This window comes from Ylistrum balloti, unplaced genomic scaffold (assembly GCF_031769215.1).
Source record: "Ylistrum balloti isolate Yb309-2 unplaced genomic scaffold, AGI_CSIRO_Ybal_v1 Utg370468, whole genome shotgun sequence".
Classification (NCBI taxonomy): Eukaryota; Metazoa; Mollusca; class Bivalvia; order Pectinida; family Pectinidae; genus Ylistrum; species Ylistrum balloti.
The window spans coordinates 384,178-402,564 of NW_026782308.1; the positions used below are offsets into that span (position 1 = coordinate 384,178).

Consider the following 18,387-nt stretch of genomic DNA (forward strand, 5'->3'; position numbering starts at 1 on the left):
TTCTCACAACGGAATATGCAGACTGTCGCTATCACCTTCATCGGACCTTCAGCTTTAGGCCCTATGCCAGGCAGTCAGCGTTGCTTGTTGGTCATCAGCCCATTAAGCTACAATATATAGTAACTTTAACCTAACATCTATCATTAATGAATATTTACAAAACAAAATATACTTATTACTCTTACTTTTGGAATGAATATCAATACAAATTTTATATAGATTAAATACAATAGTTTTAGGGAGTTATTTTTATCTTTCTAAAACAACAATAAGAATTTTTTATATTATGGACACGAAGAGTTCATTTAACATGTCAATAAAGTAAGACATGGTCGCTAGTGCACAATATATATATAGAAGAGAGAGAGATTATATTAATAATGATGTTAAATGTATATCTTGGGTACGAATCGTCCAATACACTGGGTACAAGACGTCCAGTCGTTCTGAGTACGAATTGTCCTGTATCCGTCTGCAGCGCCGCCATCTTGGGAAGGTATTGCCACTAGCGCCACACCATACCTAAACAGTGGGCCAAATGCTAGAAATCCCACTAGCTCGGTCACTAGACCACGTATCAACACAAATAATACTTTAGTTTAAAGCTGAGAAAAAGTTCTATGCTGTAGTCATTTTAAAGTCGAGTTATCGGGAATCAAAATTAAAGAAAAAATAACGGAAATATTTAAAATGTGAAAATTATTGGAAAAAAATAAACTCTTCAGTTATTTTGCATAGCATAATTTATAATGTTCTAGGACTGTCTGTTTAAGAAGTTTATTGGTGTGTGGACATATAGATGTACATCCTAGAGGTTGACTGTTTTATACAATTTCTTAACAGCTTTTACTTTATCTTAAGTCCCATATTGCACCAGTCGAATACAAAGTATACACTCTCTTCATATGCAGCATTGATACCATAAACCAGTCAACAAATCATGTCTTCTGTCTACATGTTCTGTATTCATCACTGATAAGCCCAAGATAACTATATATTGTACAATTTATAGACTAGTTGCTTATTTTGTGACCAAAATGAAACTACTGTCAAACACAAAAGGTAACTGTAATCAATCACACTACTTTGCACACGTCAGTACACAATATAATGTTACAGCAAAATGAAAAAAACTACTCCTTACATCAGGCGAATGACCATCTCTTAGTTAAGCTGCTCAAATACTTAAAGATAATACTTCAAAACTCCTTTCATCATTACTTGAAACACTGCCTGTTACAATGACATCTACTACTTAGAACTATATATATGTTTACAAGTCAAAATGAATAGGCCCTATCATACAAATGTAAATCGAATAAGGTACACATTCTGTAGAACATGAATTTGTACATGGTAGGAACAGGGAAACTGCTTCTGTTTATGACAGCTTGTACAATACCTTCCCAAGATGGCTGACCGCTAGACATGTCACAGGCGCCGTTGCACGACATCTAGAATTAGATATCTATGGTCTTGTCCGTCAAACCACCTGCCTATTCTCTGGGTCGCGCATGCGTTACTTATCGGAACAATGATTTAATAAGTTTATAGCGCGATATTCAAAACTTACCTTTACATATTCCGGTTTAAATGGCATGCGACAGGTATAATAAATTTCAATGACAAATAAACTTGTGTTTATTTTCATTCTAACTCAGAGTGAGATCAGCACAGTGCACAGATACCTTTCACATCATTGTCCCGCATTTGAATGACATGGGAGCTATTCACAAATTTACTCTTTCTGTCTTCAAGAGCGACTGTGGTTATTTATGGCCATTTATACATGACAAAATTCACATCCCCAAATTTGATGACTTTTTGCTCACCTGGCTGAAAGGTTGAAAGGCAAACTGCAGTGTCCGAAATCTTCTGACGTCGGTCAACTTTTACTATATATTGCAACTATTCAGTAACAGCTGAACGATTTTAATAAAATTTGGTTTAAAATATCCTTGGGAAAGAGGAACCAACTTTGTATAAATGATGGGTCTGCTCCCCCAGGGGGTCCGAGGGATGGGGCCCAATTTCGTCTGAAGTACGCTTGGGTGAAGGGAAATCAATTTTGTATAAAGGTTGGGTCTTAGCCACTGGGGCCAGAGGGGCGTGGCATATTAGGGAAAATCTATCAATTTCTTTTAAATATATCTAGTTCTTATGTAGGAATGCCTGCATTCTGTCCCAGTTTGGTGTGAGACATGCTTTGGAGAAAGGGATCAATTTTTTTATAAACAATGGGTTTCGGTTCATTGGAACCAGAGGGCTGGGGCCAAATAGTGGGCACTGAGCAAATTGTTAAAGTCTTTACTCTATTGGAACTGAGACAATCTTGGTGAAGAGAGCTATTTACAAATAGCTGCATCTAACCCCCACTTACAGGAGGGTCTAGCCTATAATGGGGGAAAAGTGTTTTAAATACTTTTTACTGAATTGAAATAAATCAATTTTCGCAAACTAAATCAGATAAGTGATATAGGCTTTATGGGCCTATTGTTTTTATAAGTAACAGTGAAAATAGGAGATTATTAAGGTCATCTAACCAGGTCAAGTCAATTACTTGATGGGTTTTGATGAAATTTAATTGATTTCAAATACAGATCTGCAACACCATTTTAAAAAATATTGTTTTTGCCAATGATTAACTTTGTAATTTAAATGTTCCTGTGCTTTACAAGAGTATACAAGGACACCATAAATATTTCAAAATCTTCATAAATATTTGGATCTAAATGAAACATCATTCACACAACCTTTTCTTGACCCTTCTTTGATCTCTCTGGCATTTCCTTGATATGATAAAAGCTCTCCATGTTAGGAAAGATATTTTCACAAACCCTCCAATATATTTGCCATGAAACGCTTTCACAAACCCCTTTATATATTCAAGTATCTGTTTTCACTACATATTTAATTTGTTAACGAAAATGTCCCTCCTCGTATAAGCCAAGCATCTATATGCTATTCATTAGAAAATGTTTATCAGTCCTTTAAAAGATTGACAACTTCTTCAACCTTTGATAGTCAGTCCATGATATTGGCTATGCAACTCCTCATTTAAATTCTGGTTATCTTTGAAATTGATTTTACATAGACAAAAACTCACTAGTTCATATGTAGGAAATTTGACCTCTGACCTTGACATTTGTTAAAGAACTTATTTCTTTCTGATCAACTTTGCTTCATATGTGATAAAATATATTCTATTGATGTGTGACCCAGTCACCTTTAGCTTGCTCAATTTCACATATCTTCACATTTTAAACTTTGACATTGATCACTGACCTGGTCATTTTGATAGGTCAGGTGCCTTTGATGATTTATTAAAGTCAACTGTGCTTTGTAATGTCATAAAATCTTTAACTAAAAATACTTAGTGTAAATAAATTTTTTAGCAATAGTAACTTTTAGCTGAAGGTCATAGTGACCTTACCACAGGCCAGTTGGTAAAGCCAGATAGTAATATATGAACGGATATAATTAAAGTTTCAACATATTATGTTACATGGTTCAAAGTAACAGGTGGGAAAATATGCAAAGAAAATATACTTTCACTTCTAACCTTGAGAACAAGTTCAGTGACCTAATTCCATTAAATGGCGAGACATTATCAGCAAGAGGGAGCATGTTCACTCACAAGTTTCACATTTCCTTCCCCATTTTTAACAAACTGTCGTCACCTTGCATCTGTAGTCCGTTGTCTTTCCATCTGTTGCCAATCGTTATACAGTTATTTTGATTTTGGGACTGATCAGAAGAACCGTGTGGTTGACAGTCAGCCAGCTTTGATTTTTTCTTAAGAAGTACTATGTGGACTTCACAAACTTTGCCTTTAAAAGCCAGTATTTATCAGCCCAATCTAAAAAAAAACCAGAAAACTTCCCAAAAATACTTATGCCCTCAGGATTGGAATTAGTCTTTAAGTGAACCAAATTTGAACCAATCTGGATAAAATGAGAATACCTGACACTACACAACCACAGGCTCCTCACGACATTAAAATGCAGCTTAGAAGTCTTAAATTATGATCAAGAAAGAAAACAAGACTTAATACATTTTTTCTTTTTAATATTCTCATCTGCAAAGCTGTGTTACACCAATTGAATCTTGTCTGTTGTTGTTGGAACCCAGAAAACAAAAATGTTTCAATCTTATACTCTTTCAATGAACAACAGTGAAAACTTTACAACGTGAATTTATCAATTAATACATAGTTTGTAAGAGTGACATCTGATATACACACCATTCAACCTTTATTGATTCAGATTTATCTGCAAATTCTATAATATAAATTCATGTATATGTATTATTAGCCTTTACATCAATTTCCCCAACACAGTAACTGATATTTTAATCACTTTCCTGAAATGAAATTATTACTGAACATTGACCCACAGTATGTGTTAAAGAATTCTTGATTGAATTTTCGCAATAATAATTATATAAAAGAACACACACGAAGAATCGACAGTGATATTAACACAATCAGCTGAAATCTTTAAGCTTTAAAAAAAATTATTTGAAATACCATTTTGGACAATTTTCTTTTCTAGAAAATTTCTCTTTACTCATGTTGAATAAGTTACAACACATTCGTTACAACCAAGTTGAAACTAGGGACTGAATGATCACTTAACTTAAGCTGAGGTACACATATTTCTTTGATCCATCAGAAATATTTGAATCCATGTCTGAAAGCTTTTCTCCTTTTTTGACTCCATCCCTTAGAAACTGGAATTTCTTCACATTAACTTCAAAGAACAATTTCCAAACTTAGAAATAAGATATTTTGGCCTATTTTATCCATTTTTTACTACCTAACACTGTCTGCCACACAACAGATTAAGTTAGGTCAGACAAAACAACAGCAATAGTATATACCTCAAGTAATAGAATGAAAAGTCACCTGGTACTTATTGTTTCCTCTGATTTTTGATACAAGATTAAACAAAATGACATTAATATTGGAAAATCCTACATTTACCTATACCTTTTAAAAGTTTTTGACATTATGGAGGTATACCTTGGTATCATGTAATTATCACTGTTACATGTGTCTAGAAATAGTGACTAATCACCACAATATGGATATAGATACTGGCGACTTTCATACCTTGGTACACTTCTCAATAAACAAATTAAAAAGACGTAGGTGATAGCCCAAGTTACATAAAAACCAAATCTAGGAAAGATGAAGTGTTTGTCACGTAAAGAAGGGTCTGGTTATGACATATGATATTATTATACCTATGACCTTAGTTAATCAAAAACACATTGAAATTTCGTTAGTCCTATTTGTTACCTTGTTTTCTTAAAAAAAATCTGAAGCTCTTTCTCACAGCATTCTAGTTATATGTATATTGAAGCTATTTACAGGTTGCTTTTAATCACATCAGCATTCAACTCAATTTCAAGTGCACACCAATTTTCAGAACTAGGAAGTCATTCTACATCTTCTACAGAGAGCACAGAATCAATTATTAGTGAAGAACACTGAACATGACGCATGAAATTGTCAGAGTTTAGACAGGCAAAGAAAGTCAGTAACATTAACAAAACACAATTAACATATACATTTTCTACACATTGGAATTTGTATGAATCACAAAATGCTGTGTGTCCCGTTGTAGTACCTTTGACACAAAGTAATCTCCCTTACCGGCTGCCCTTACCCCATTTAAAATGAATATCCCTCACTGGCTGTCCTTCCTTTAATATGATCGAACCCATCTCCGTGCCAGAAAACATTGCACTAATCTAAAGATCTGACTAAACAGCAAGATAAATCGAACATTTTAAAATAAAAATACATATGTATTGATGTGAATTATTTTCTTTCAGAAATGACATTTTTGTTATCAATTTCCTGCTGTATGGTTTTGTCCAAGAGAAGCATTGAATGTCTATTGCTTCAAGAGACAAATCAGTCACCATGTTAAGGGTTCTGATCACATGGCCTTTGTTTCCATATTGCATCAAGTTGTACTTTCCAATTTTATGAATAACCAACAAATACGGTTTACTGAGATTATTTCACTGTCACCAATGCAAGATGTTTTGCACAAAAGGGACAATCACATCTAAAGCGTGTTACATTTTTTTGTCCAATTCAGTTGTCTCTAAAGCCTTGTTCTAGAAAACACATTTTAAAATTAGTTTTTGTATATTGTAATTTACTGTGCTTAATTTCAATTTAACTGTTGAATTTTCTATTGTATAAATTAGAAGGCAAAACTTTCAAACAAAATAGATAGATAAATGAAACAACTCTATTGGACATTAACCAAGAAAAAAATCAATATGAAATACAATGTACATGTATTATCAATAGGAAATATACAAGAAATCAGCTGTACTAATAAAATGGTTGATAGAATGACTGACACTCAAGTCATAGTTAGAACATAAATGAACCGATACTGCATATCATAGGATTGCATATCAGGTTTTCTGAGTTAATCATTTTAAAAGACAGTCTAACTTTTCTCGATGCAACATAAATTAACCTCATGTAAAACAAAAGGAAGCTTTAAGAACAATGATACCTGTCACTACTACCTTATGGTGTATTTCCTTTACACTAAACCAATACTATCTAATATCAATCACATTCTAATAAAAATCTGTTCCAAACATGTGGACAATTATCATTTATGATTTCTTCTTGAAAAAAGGCCACAGTGATCTGCTGTAATTCAAAACCAAGGCCAAAATTTGTAAAATATGAAATAAACAGATATATCGACAGAAAAGTGCCATGATGTTTCCACGGTGACAGCTAAACAATGGTAAATCACAAACAAAGATGTTTGCAAGTCACCATGCATAAACTGGACATCATCCAAACTCTTAATCTGATGGCCGTTTCTCGGCATGCTTTTTTGTGTGCTCTTCTGCATTTTTCATAAACTGTTTGTGATCTCTGGAAAACTCCTCAGCTATGTCTGCTCTGAGTGGATGATCTGGTTCAGGGTCATTGACTAAACTAACTAGAGCCTGAATCACTGAAATATAAACCATGAATGAAAGTAAACATAAAACTTATATGCCAATGCTCCTACATTAACCAATTACAAAGAAATTTTTTTTAGTGATCATTTAAACACCATTAACATCATGTGTGTCTGTTATAAAGACAAAATCATTGACAAAGGGATGTAAAGAACATCCATTTAAAAGATCAAAAACTCAGGAATGAATCCTTTATTAGAATGAAAATCAAATAGAGTGTTAAAAAAGATATGGGATTGGTTTTTTTTTCTTTTTTTTTTGGTGGTGGGTGGGGGGGGGGGAGGGAGGGGATAATAAGTGGGCAGGCATAATATAGTTGATAAGAAGGGCATACCTTTGCAGGCGACCATAACTTATTGAACAGTTGCTTGCAAAGTCATGTCATTTATAATTAACCGTTAATGCCACATAATGTAATCGTAGTTCAATGTTTCAGTAGAGCCATCAATATTTAATTACACATGTATTGAACCATCAAATCTCTCCTCAAATGGTCCATCAAACTTTATAGCATGTCACACCACTAGACTTACCCTGGTCGGTCTTTGTTGCTGGTTTCCAATTTTCTGCACTTATGATTGGTAAACATACTTGTCCCTTTTCATCAACATTTGGATGGTAGATTTTTGTCTTAAATGTAATTTTAGGAGGTTTGAATGGATATTCTGCTGGAAAATTTATCTCTATCCGAAATGCTCCTTTATTATATGGTGGAATATCCTGGAAAAAAAGGTAATCAGATAATCTCTATAACTTGTAAACAAAAAAAACTTTCTCATTTAGAACATAACAAGAGAATATCCAAATACAATATCAGTTATCAAAGCACAAGGAACTACAGACAAAACAGTCAAAATGGTTCATCCTCGTCATGTTTAAGTGATATGGTCAGTATCTACCAAAACAAAGAGGACAGACACTCCCAATTGGATCTTAGAAGAGGGATAATCTGAAGACTTTTGCATCATTTGATCAAAATTTAAAAGGTAATTTAATAACCAAACTGGCAAAAGTGTACAATGTTTACAAGAGTAAGAAATAAGGAATAAATTTGGGGTGAATACATTACTTTATAATGTTGTGTTGTAAAGAAAGTTATTAGTCAACCTGACCTTTGACAATGGCTACTTACAGTTGACCTCATATATTACATGTTACTTCAAATGATTTAATGCTGTGTGTTACTACTTAAAATCCAAAATTTCTCTGTTCGCTTGGTTTAAAGCCACGGTGACCAATCACTCTGAGGTGGGGTTTTCTAGAAATAGCTGTACATCAATGGACATGATGCAAGTACACATCAAAACACATTTTTTTTTTATTTTCAAAACTCCATGTTTTCACATAGCCACTATAGGATTAATGGACAACCAAGTAACGCATGTCTGTAAGGTTGGCCAACCCAGTAATGAACCAGTTAAGTTTTGTTGATAATCCCACTACAGATAAGGGAACTTACCGAGACCAGGAGTCCATTCCAGATTAATATATTGCTCTCATCTACTGCTATGTTTTTGAAACTTGTTTTTGGCTGACTCTGTAAATCTGCAAGTTCCTGAAACATAAAGATGTATTTTTTTTACTACAGAGGGTTGATACATATACAAACTCACACATACAATAAGTTTTGTGACAATCTTATTTCTGGTGATCATGATACCACAATGCTATTTGGATATCAAAACCGACATGTTTTAATCCAGGTTTCAAAATGAACAATAGATGATGTTTGTGTCATACATAATACTGATTGTAAAATGCTGTAATCAAGTCTGTAAGATGATACCAAAATTTTGTATAACATGACCAATAGTAAAATGGTTTGGAAAACATCTGATAACGGCACATAAACAAGAGGTGATGTTTGTGATATGTATTTTCCAGCATAAAAAAGTCTGTATTTTTGGAGGAAATGTAAAATTGCGTTTTTATAGAACTGTCAGGAAGTCCTTTTGTAAATTAATCAAAAAACGTTTATATAGGATTTCCATTTTGTAACCTTGATCTGAATGATTTTTAATTCAGGATTTTGTGATGGCTCAAGCAACAAAGGTTTCCAAACCAAACTTTGAGCAACTGGTCCCAAAAGGAACTAACAGGGAATGACATATTACTAATCTTGTTTTCATACATTTTGGCGTGATTTGTTCTTTTTACTTTGGGGTAGGTATAATATAGCTACCCCAAAGTAAAAAGAAAAAATATTATAATATATAGGACCTCTGGTTATAATTACAGTGAGAGAGCAAGAGATTGCCAGTTAATGAACCAATCTAGGCATTTTATTTCTCCTTTTCATTTAAAATTTGGTGATTTTAAACCATTCAAAATGTAATTAATTATATATAAATGACTGAAAGGCTTTGTTGGAGGTATTCTGCAAAGAACATGTGCAGGAAAGGCGAAAAGAATTTTCCTACTGTATCTAATGATATTGCTTGTGGTAAGAGGCAGTTTATTGTAGTGCACATAGTATAGGTCAGGAGACTGTATTCTTCAGTCCTCAAATGTCCCCTAAACATGTCTGAGTCCCTGTTGTATTCAACTATATGATTGTAGGAGGAGACTGAAAGTGCCTCCTCCCTCGTGCAGAATTAGGGGTATTCTACTGTGTCTTCTGTTGAGGAGACACTGAAGAAAATCAAGACAAATCTGCTTTCCACTCATCGGAGTTTTGCAGATCTGAATGATTTTTTCCTTAATTTCCTGTCTGCTCTTTCTTCCCGTACTTTGTTTTCCAATCTTGGTGTCTATCTTTTTACCAATTGTTGACGATGGCTTTTGTGAGGACATTTAGCCTCATAAAAACTAACCACAAACAGTTTGCTAAAGAACATGAATTACAGTGGTATCATTTGCAGTGTAAAAGCAATAGCTTAGTATAGCTTGTTGATAGCATTACATCAATTTCTGTCAACAAAATGCTTCTTTGGCTATGTTGACTGCTATAAAGCAGTGAATTTAAACATATGTAACAAAGTTAATAAAAAAGCAATAATGGCACAGACTGTCATCTTTATTGCACTGGCATATATGTTCTTAAACTGGATTGGTGCCTACAAAATCTCAAAATCAACCTTTGTGGTGTATTGGTTGAGACTTGGGAAATTCATTAAAAAAAGGAAAACGAAAATGGGCCAGGGGAGTAGAAAAAACAAGAGGCCCATGGGCCTTAACGGTCATCTGACAAAAAGCAAGCCAAACCTAGAAAGTGGGTTGAGGTCATTCATTTGAACAAACTTGGTAGCCTCTCCTCCAAGCATCTCACAGGCCCAATATCAGCACTCATGGACTTTTGCTTGTTGAGAAGAAGTCGTTTGTATATTTTAACATATTTGACCCCTGTGACCTTGAAAGTGGGTTGAGGTCATTCATTTGAATAAACTTGGTAGCCTTTCCTCCCAGCATGCTACAGACCCAATATCGGCACTCATAGACTTTTGCTTATTGAGATGAAGTCCTTTGTATATTTTAACATATTTGACCCCTGTGACCTTGAAAGTGGGCCAAGGTCATTCAGTTGAACAAACTTTGTAGGGCTCCATGCCAGCATGCTATGGGCCAAGTATTAGCCCCCTAGGCCTTCTAGTATTTGAGAAGAAGTTATTTAAAGATTTTGACATATTTGACCCCTGCGACCTTGAAAGTTGTTCAAGGTCATTCATTTGAATAAACTTGGTAGCCTTTCCTCCCAGCATGCTACAGACCCAATATCGGCACTCATAGACTTTTGCTTATTGAGATGAAGTCCTTTGTATATTTTAACATATTTGACCCCTGTGACCTTGAAAGTGGGCCAAGGTCATTCATTTGAACAAACTTTGTAGGGCTCCATGCCAGCATGCTATGGGCCAAGTATTAGCCCCCTAGGCCTTCTAGTATTTGAGAAGAAGTTATTTAAAGATTTTGACATATTTGACCCCTGTGACCTTGAAAGTTGTTCAAGGTCATTCATTTAAACAAACTTGATAGCCCTTCATCCCAGCATGCCACAGGCACAATATCAGCAATCTGAGCCTTTTGGTTATTGAGAAGAAGTTGTTTAAAGATTTTAACATATTTGACCCCTGTGACCTTTAAAGTGGGTCAAGGTCATTCATTTGAACAAACTTGGTAGTCCTTCATCCCAGCATGTCACAGGCCCAATATCTACACTCTGAGCCTTTTGGTTAATGAGAAGAAGTTGTTTAAAGATTTTAACATATTTGACCCCTGTGACCTTTAAAGTGGGTCAAGGTCATTCATTTGAACAAACTTGGTAGAGCTCCATGCCAGTATCCTCTGTGCCAAGTATTAGCCCCCTAGACCTTCTAGTATTTGAGAAGAAGTCGTTTGAATGAAAAGTTTACGGACGGCGCACGGCGGACGACGACGGACGAAGCATGATGACCTAAAAAGAGAGCGTTATAACAGAGTGGATATGTCTATGGTTTCAGTCTCTTAACTGACAACTAGAGCAAACATCTTTGTGTTTGACTCAGACTGATAGAGTCATGGACTTTCAAACCAAAGTAGCAGGTTAAATTCCTCAATGGGTGCTTCCGATTGACAGGAATGTGTTTTCCATACATACTAAGCTTATTAGACCTTTTTTCTTGTGTAAATGGATTAAGTTTACCTTAGAAAATCCCTACATACTAAGCTTATTAGACCTTTATTTCTTGTGTAAATGGATTAAGTTTACCTTAGAAAATACAACAACACTTAAAACTGAAAGTATTATCAAAATTCATAGTAGACCAGTCAAAAGGACAACACTATGATATACAAGTATTCAACATGTACAGGGAATACAGCTACGACGAATACAAAAATTGATTTTAGCTTGGGTAAAAGCAGAGTAGTGGGTTAAACATTGGAATGTAACAATCATGATCGTATCGATGGCGACTGTATTACTTTTTTGTAACAGAATGTAATATTTCTTACTTATATGTTTTAGCAATTAATGGCAGATAAAGGTAAAAATTTTACTTCTTTCGTTGATAGGGCGACACTTTTGTTTTCTATTTGTAGCCATAGTGGCGAGCCTTTCCTCAAAGTCTTCTTACTTAGTTGATTCTGAATGTAGGCCTTGATTAGGCCTCTATACTCGGATCCAAATTTTGTCTTGCATAATTATTCATGTAGTCACTCCTAGTTGATGTAATGGTTGGTTGGCTGTCCACTACCCTGTACATTTTGTCTTCTGATTTCCAGAAGTTGTCCAATCAATTTTCGAAAGTATTTAGGGTTGGCGATCTGACCACTTTTTCTGGCAATGAATTCCAGGTTATTCACTACTCTCTGCATAAATTAATATTTCCTTATGTCTAATCTACATCTTCATTTCTCCAGTGATAGTGAGTTCCCTTGAGTACATTTTTTTCTGGTTCACTCTTAATAAGTTTTATGCTGCATTGTCAAAAAGGCCACTCAGTATTTTATACACTTCCACCATGTCTCCTCTGTCCCTTCGATATTTCAGTGATGGCAAATTTATGTATCTCATTCTATCCTCATATACGATATTTTTCAACCCTGGTAGACGCTTTGTTGCCCTTCTCTGCACACTCTCTTGTAACTTAATGTCCTGTATTTGGTCAAGATTCCAGATACTGGTCCCATATTCCAGGTATGTCCTGACAAATGCCTTATACAATAAACAGAACAATCTTTTATCAAGAGAGGTATATGTTCTTCTTACAATTCTTAGGACTCTGTTTGCCTTGTTCACTGCTGATTGGATGTGTTGTTTAAAACTCAAATTTCTGTCAACAAATGTGCCCAAATCTTTCTGTACACTCTCTTCACTTAACTGAACTGTACTAGTGTCTCCTGTGTCCTTGTAAAGATGTAGACTATCTCTGTTAGTATCCCTACCTATTCTCATCCAATGGCATTTAGAAGCCATTCATCTGACCAGCACTGCAAGTTATCTAAATCCTTCTGTAGATCTTTCCCCTTCCTAGTATAAGTATATACTTTTGTGTCATCTGCAAATAGCCAGTTGAAAGATTCTACTACCTCCGGCAAGTCATTTATGTACAAGACGAAGGGCATTGGTCCAAGGGCACTCCCCTGTGGTATGCCACTTGGGACTTCCCGCCATCCTAATGTCTGACCATTTACATTCACCTGCTGACGCATATCTGACAAAAGTCCCTTTATCCAGTTTCTCACCTTCTCCGATATTCCATACGAGTCCAACTTTCCCAGCAGCCTCCAGCTTTTTTAAAATCTATATAAACAACATCCACACTCCCACCTTCATCAAGTATTTCTGTCCAGTGGTCCATAACTTTCAAAAGTTGTAATACTGTTGATCTCCTTTTTACAAACCCAAACTGTCTATTGCTCAATAATTGATTCTTTACCAAGTGCTCCATCACCCTTGAACGAATAATTTTTTCCATCATCTCGCATATCACACTGGTCAAACTGACTGATCTGTAGCTGCCTGCTAGCCTTCTGTCTCCTTTTTTGTAAAGAGCTGTAATTTTGGCCTCCTTCCAAACATCTGGTAGCTCTCCCTCCTTTAAAGTTTGGTTTAATTTAAATTTTTAATGGTTTGATTATGACATCCTTTATTTCCTTCAACAGCCTTGGGTGTATATCATCTGGTCCTTGGGATTTATTGGGGTTGAGATCTGAAATAATCTTCTCAATTTCATCCTCTGTTATTTCCCAATCTACAAAGTGACCATTAATATCCTTATGTGGCAGTTTAGGTACATCTCCAGGGCTCCCGATATTCGGCCCCATTCCAAATGCAAAACAGTATCTTTTTTTCCCAATTTAGACCCCAAGTTTTCCTAATTCTAAGAAAACGCCGCAATTTTTCCAAATTCTATGGGCCCCGGAACCCCAGTCCCAAAATGGGGTGTGATAGCCCTGATCTCCATCTGGCTCTTTGGTAAACACACTAGTGAAGAAATCAACCAAGGTTCTACTTTCTCTTCATCACTTTTTGCTATGTGCTTGATTCTGTTATTTTCAAATACATTTAGTTCTGCGATTCCACTTTTGCTTTTAGCTTTTGAATTAGCATATTTCCAAAACTTTTTAGGATTCGTTTTCACATTCTCTGTAATTACTCTCTCTTTATGCTTCTTTGCATTCCTCACAAGTTTTTTCACTTTATTCCTGGCTTTTGTATACTCTCTATATTTCTCTTCCTCTTTAAGTTTTTTGGTTGAAGTTGACATTTTATCAATACCCCACACAAATATGAATCTGATGCATCCATGATCATTATTTCCTAATGCACTATGTACTTCAAGATCTTCAATCATGTTTTCTTCACTAGTAAATTCTAAATCCAGCAAGCTAGGTTCCTGGTTTTTCCTTAATCTTGTTGGAGTGTCCCTTAGTTTCCAGGAATTGGTACTCGTATTTGTTGTTATGATCAGTTGCACAATTTCCCTAGTTTATATAGCGGTAATTGAAATCCCCCAGAATTAGTTTGTAAGAATAGCCCAAATCGCCAGCCTCATGTAACAATAAGTTTAACCTCTTGTTGTTTTCGTCAGAGCTATTAGGGCTTCTGTTCACCCAACCCAACAAAAATTTATTTTCGCCATTGAAGTATCGAAGTATTGTTTAAAGTATCCATGGGTAAACCCTCTTGATTACCGGATGCAAAATACCGAATGAAAAAATATTCTGTGTTTTTATAGTACATAATTATTTCCCCATTTTATCTAGAAAATTCCTTATAGTGTTTACCTTCGAAAGTCGCCTGGTCGCTGCCATCTTTTTTCCTGTGTCACGTGACTGTAATTGTTCCGAGAAGAGTTACTTGCCCGTTGACGCATGTACAGCCAATGAATATTGGCGCAGTCAATACCGATCAGTAAGCTTAGAGGTAAATTACATATATAAAAAATTATTAAATTCGCCATTCAAAGTCATAAATTACCGGCTAGATATACACCTAAAACCGCTTTAAGTTTTATTTATATCTCCATTGCAATACAGATCACGTGTCTATATAATGTCCCAGAATCTGCGGATTTTATTAAAATCAATATCAATATATAGCAAGTCTACAGCGTCGTATCAGAACCGTGATGAACAGAGTGAGTGATGTCAATGAAATACCATAATCATAGACATCACCAGTTAGTTACATAGTATTTAATAAGTGATGTCATTAAACATCAATAACTATATACGGTATTAAAATTAATTAGTGATGTCATTGAATGCCATTGGAAAATATAATATTTGATTTCACCAATTAAATACTGTATATGGTACTATCAAATTGAATAAGTGATGTGACCAAATGCTGCACATGTTGTCTTCTGATAAGGATAGATTGTTGTCCCTGAGAGACCAACTTAACACTAATTCATCAATAATTGATATTGTCAGGGAAAATGCTTAACTGGATCACGACTTTCTCGGTAATTTTGCACTACAGGTCTTAACCTGTGTATCCCTTTATCTACAGGTAATCAGTGGATTACCTTATCAAGTTTGTTGTATTGTATGTAAAACGTTGCAATATTCTAACATTTATCTTCAAAATGTGTTTTATAGTCTAAATCCGGTGACGTGCATTCGAAAAAATTCTGTGATGTATATATATATATATATATCGTAAAGCTTGTGTTATACATTCTAAATATTGTCATGTATATCTAATATCTTTTGGTTTAAAATCTATATTTAGGGGTTGTTTGTTTCTGTAAATATTGTAATTATGTATTCAAGAAATCATGTGATTTATATCGTAAAACTTGTGTTTTATCTTCCTGCGTTGTAAAATATTCTGTTTTATATACATTCGAAAGCTTGTGATAATTTGATGTTATGAAATAAACAACAAAGAAAATACCAGCATGTCAACAGAATTATAACGCAAACTCATATTTAATGAAACTAGGGAAAATGTGAACATTAGAAAGACTTACACTCATGAAAAAGTACCAAGAGAATACGACCAGGCGTTCCGGAAGTGCAAGCATCTTCTGCTTCATCGACGTGTAATAGGGTTAAGTTTTAGGTAATTTTGGCCGCCGTTGTCTAGCGTCGCGCCGTTTGGATTTCCGCGTCGTCTGTGATCGTTATAAATGTATGTATATATGTTGCGTCTATATGTTTAGTTTGCCCGTGTGACGTAGTGTGTCTACGTATGTCCAGTTATTGTCTCGTTTTCGTTCCTTGGTCTTTGTCTGTATTTGGCGGGTTTTCAGTGGACAAAGGAGACATTGACCATTACGGACGATTGAAACCTCCGTCCAGATTATGAACACCTTGTCCCGTAAATTGTAAGTCATATTTTATATATTGCTTTGAAACATCGATTATTGTATTATATATCTTGTTTAACATCATTTGTAATGATGTTATTAATTTATCAAAATCCATGTATTGTATACACTAATAATACTGCCGATCTTACCGTCGGTTTGAAATGGGTAGCTTTATATATTTGTAGTAAATATACAATTACCCGTATACTGTGTAACTATTTATATATGCGTTGTTTTAATTACAGTAATCATCTACGATCCCAATGATATCAGTCATTTGTCTACGATCATAATGAGCCCTATGTTACTTTAGGACCCTTGACCCATTGTTGGGGTAGGTTTTCACATTAAATATTGTTTATTAAATAATGTTCTATTAAATGATTAAATAACGTGTAACGTACTGTGGCTATAGTGTGTCGCTATATTCCTTTTTTTTATGTTGTACTAAATATTTGTATTTATATAATATAAGTAGGTATCCATGTACATTGTGGAACAATTAAACTCTCTTTTGAGATAATTACCACTGTGATATTATCTGTAATGTATATTACGTGTGATATTTAATGTATTGTAAGGGATCGTATTTATGTGTTTTATGTATGTTATGTTGTAGGGTCTTTAGGGTTTAACCTAATAAACATCTGGAACCGGACCTGGTGTTCGCCCTCATTATTTTTTATAAAACAACCAAATTTACAGACGACATCTGCCATGTAAACTTGGTCAATTCAAGTAATCAATGCCACGTTCATATTACACAATGAAATAGAATATTTCCGAATGAAATCATTATATCGCATGTCACACTTCCCCATCATTTTCATCAACCTGTATTCCTAGAATCCCGCGTTTTGAGCTTGTCTCTGAGTGGTTCCAGAAAATCATAACATTTGAGAACAAGTCGGTGAATATCGAATCAACCGCGACATGTAAATACGATATCGACTGGGGATGCAAGGATGTTGCTATCAAGAAATGGAAAATTTTGATATGGAAACTGAATTTATCACACTTATCATAGAGCCTAGTAAAAAGGCAGTCCCTGTTTCATTGCAGGAAAGGATAGAGATAAGCGACTTATATAGAAGAGTCTGTGGTATCTTTGATTTCCAATATAGGTTGGTATATGCGTGGGACATAGTCAATACATGTCTTGTTAATTAAAGACAACACATCATTTATATATATCTGAAAGTGAAATTGAAGGACTTTGCAACAAGGTCTTTGTGACTAGTTTTGATAAGATTGTACAAAAATCATAATCACCCTTTAATAGATTCAGCTTGGCGTGAAAATAAAATTCAGCCAAACGAGGGCCATGGTTTGTTCCCAGGGGTATTCCAGTAGTCTATTGTAAGATCTTACCGCCAAACTCAACGCAGAGATTGTCAACCAGAAATTCGATACAATTTCTCTCGTATTCCTTATTTGGTTTGAACGTATTTTTCACAAAATATGCTTCAGTGAAATTCACAACCATGTATTTGTACCGCCGTTGTTCACCTTTCCTGGAAAAGAAATCTCTTACAACAAAAGAAGGAAGCGTGCCTCTAGTGTGAAATAGGACATGGTAGTGTACGTAGTGGAAAATTTTAATATTCTTATAGAAAAAAATGTTGTTTGAAGCTCTTTGAAGTTATGTTAAATCATTATTCCGTTAATTCCGCTTCTTGAGTTAACACTATAACAACAAGCATGAAACACTGATTTGACAGTACTAAGATTGGTAGTAAGACGCCAGAACAAAGGCTTGGTTGATCAGCTAAGCAAGCCAGCAACAAAACGTTGTTTATATGGATTCTTGTGATATTTAGAAACTTAATTCAAATAAGAGAGGTCAGCATCCTGATAAATAATTGGCAATTTGAATGATTGACGTACTGAAGCGTAATTATCCAGTATTTCTTCTTTGAAAAAAATTGGAGTGTATAAGTAGGATGTTCTTCTGTATCGATCAAGCCTGGTTCTTTTTTGTATGCAGGAGATGTAATAATGTACGCAAAAAGGACTGATGTATTTGATGCATTGTCTGCAGGCATAATGACATACTTATCATGTGCATTTGAAGTGTTAATTTAACATCAGAATCAAGACATTGTGTTTTGTTTTCATTTAGATTTCAAACTGT

General features: G+C 34.8%; 1 protein-coding gene across 1 annotated transcript; it reads right to left on the minus strand.

The window, feature by feature from the left end:
- Window positions 1-4,051: 4,051 nt before the first annotated feature.
- LOC132555275 (ubiquitin-conjugating enzyme E2 L3-like) lies at window positions 4,052-14,757 on the minus strand. The gene is made up of 4 exons (XM_060219628.1): window positions 14,719-14,757; window positions 8,471-8,566; window positions 7,545-7,731; window positions 4,052-7,004 (listed from the first exon to the last, which is right to left on the minus strand). Exons 1-4 carry the CDS (start codon window positions 14,743-14,745, stop codon window positions 6,850-6,852), a joined length of 465 nt encoding a protein of 154 aa, XP_060075611.1. The 5' UTR covers window positions 14,746-14,757; the 3' UTR covers window positions 4,052-6,849.
- Between the last annotated feature and the right edge of the window lie 3,630 nt (window positions 14,758-18,387).

What these genes read in the sequence shown, in the direction of transcription:
- LOC132555275 (XM_060219628.1), bottom strand. Translation starts at nt 14,745, where the DNA reads ATGGCAGCGACCAGGCGACTTTCGAAG. An exon ending in GGAATGGACTCCTGGTCTCG is followed by an intron (nt 7,732 to 8,470) that starts GTAAGTTCCCTT and finishes CTTTTTTTCCAG; the next exon opens with GATATTCCACCATATAATAA. An exon ending in AGCAACAAAGACCGACCAGG is followed by an intron (nt 7,005 to 7,544) that starts GTAAGTCTAGTG and finishes TTTATATTTCAG; the next exon opens with TGATTCAGGCTCTAGTTAGT.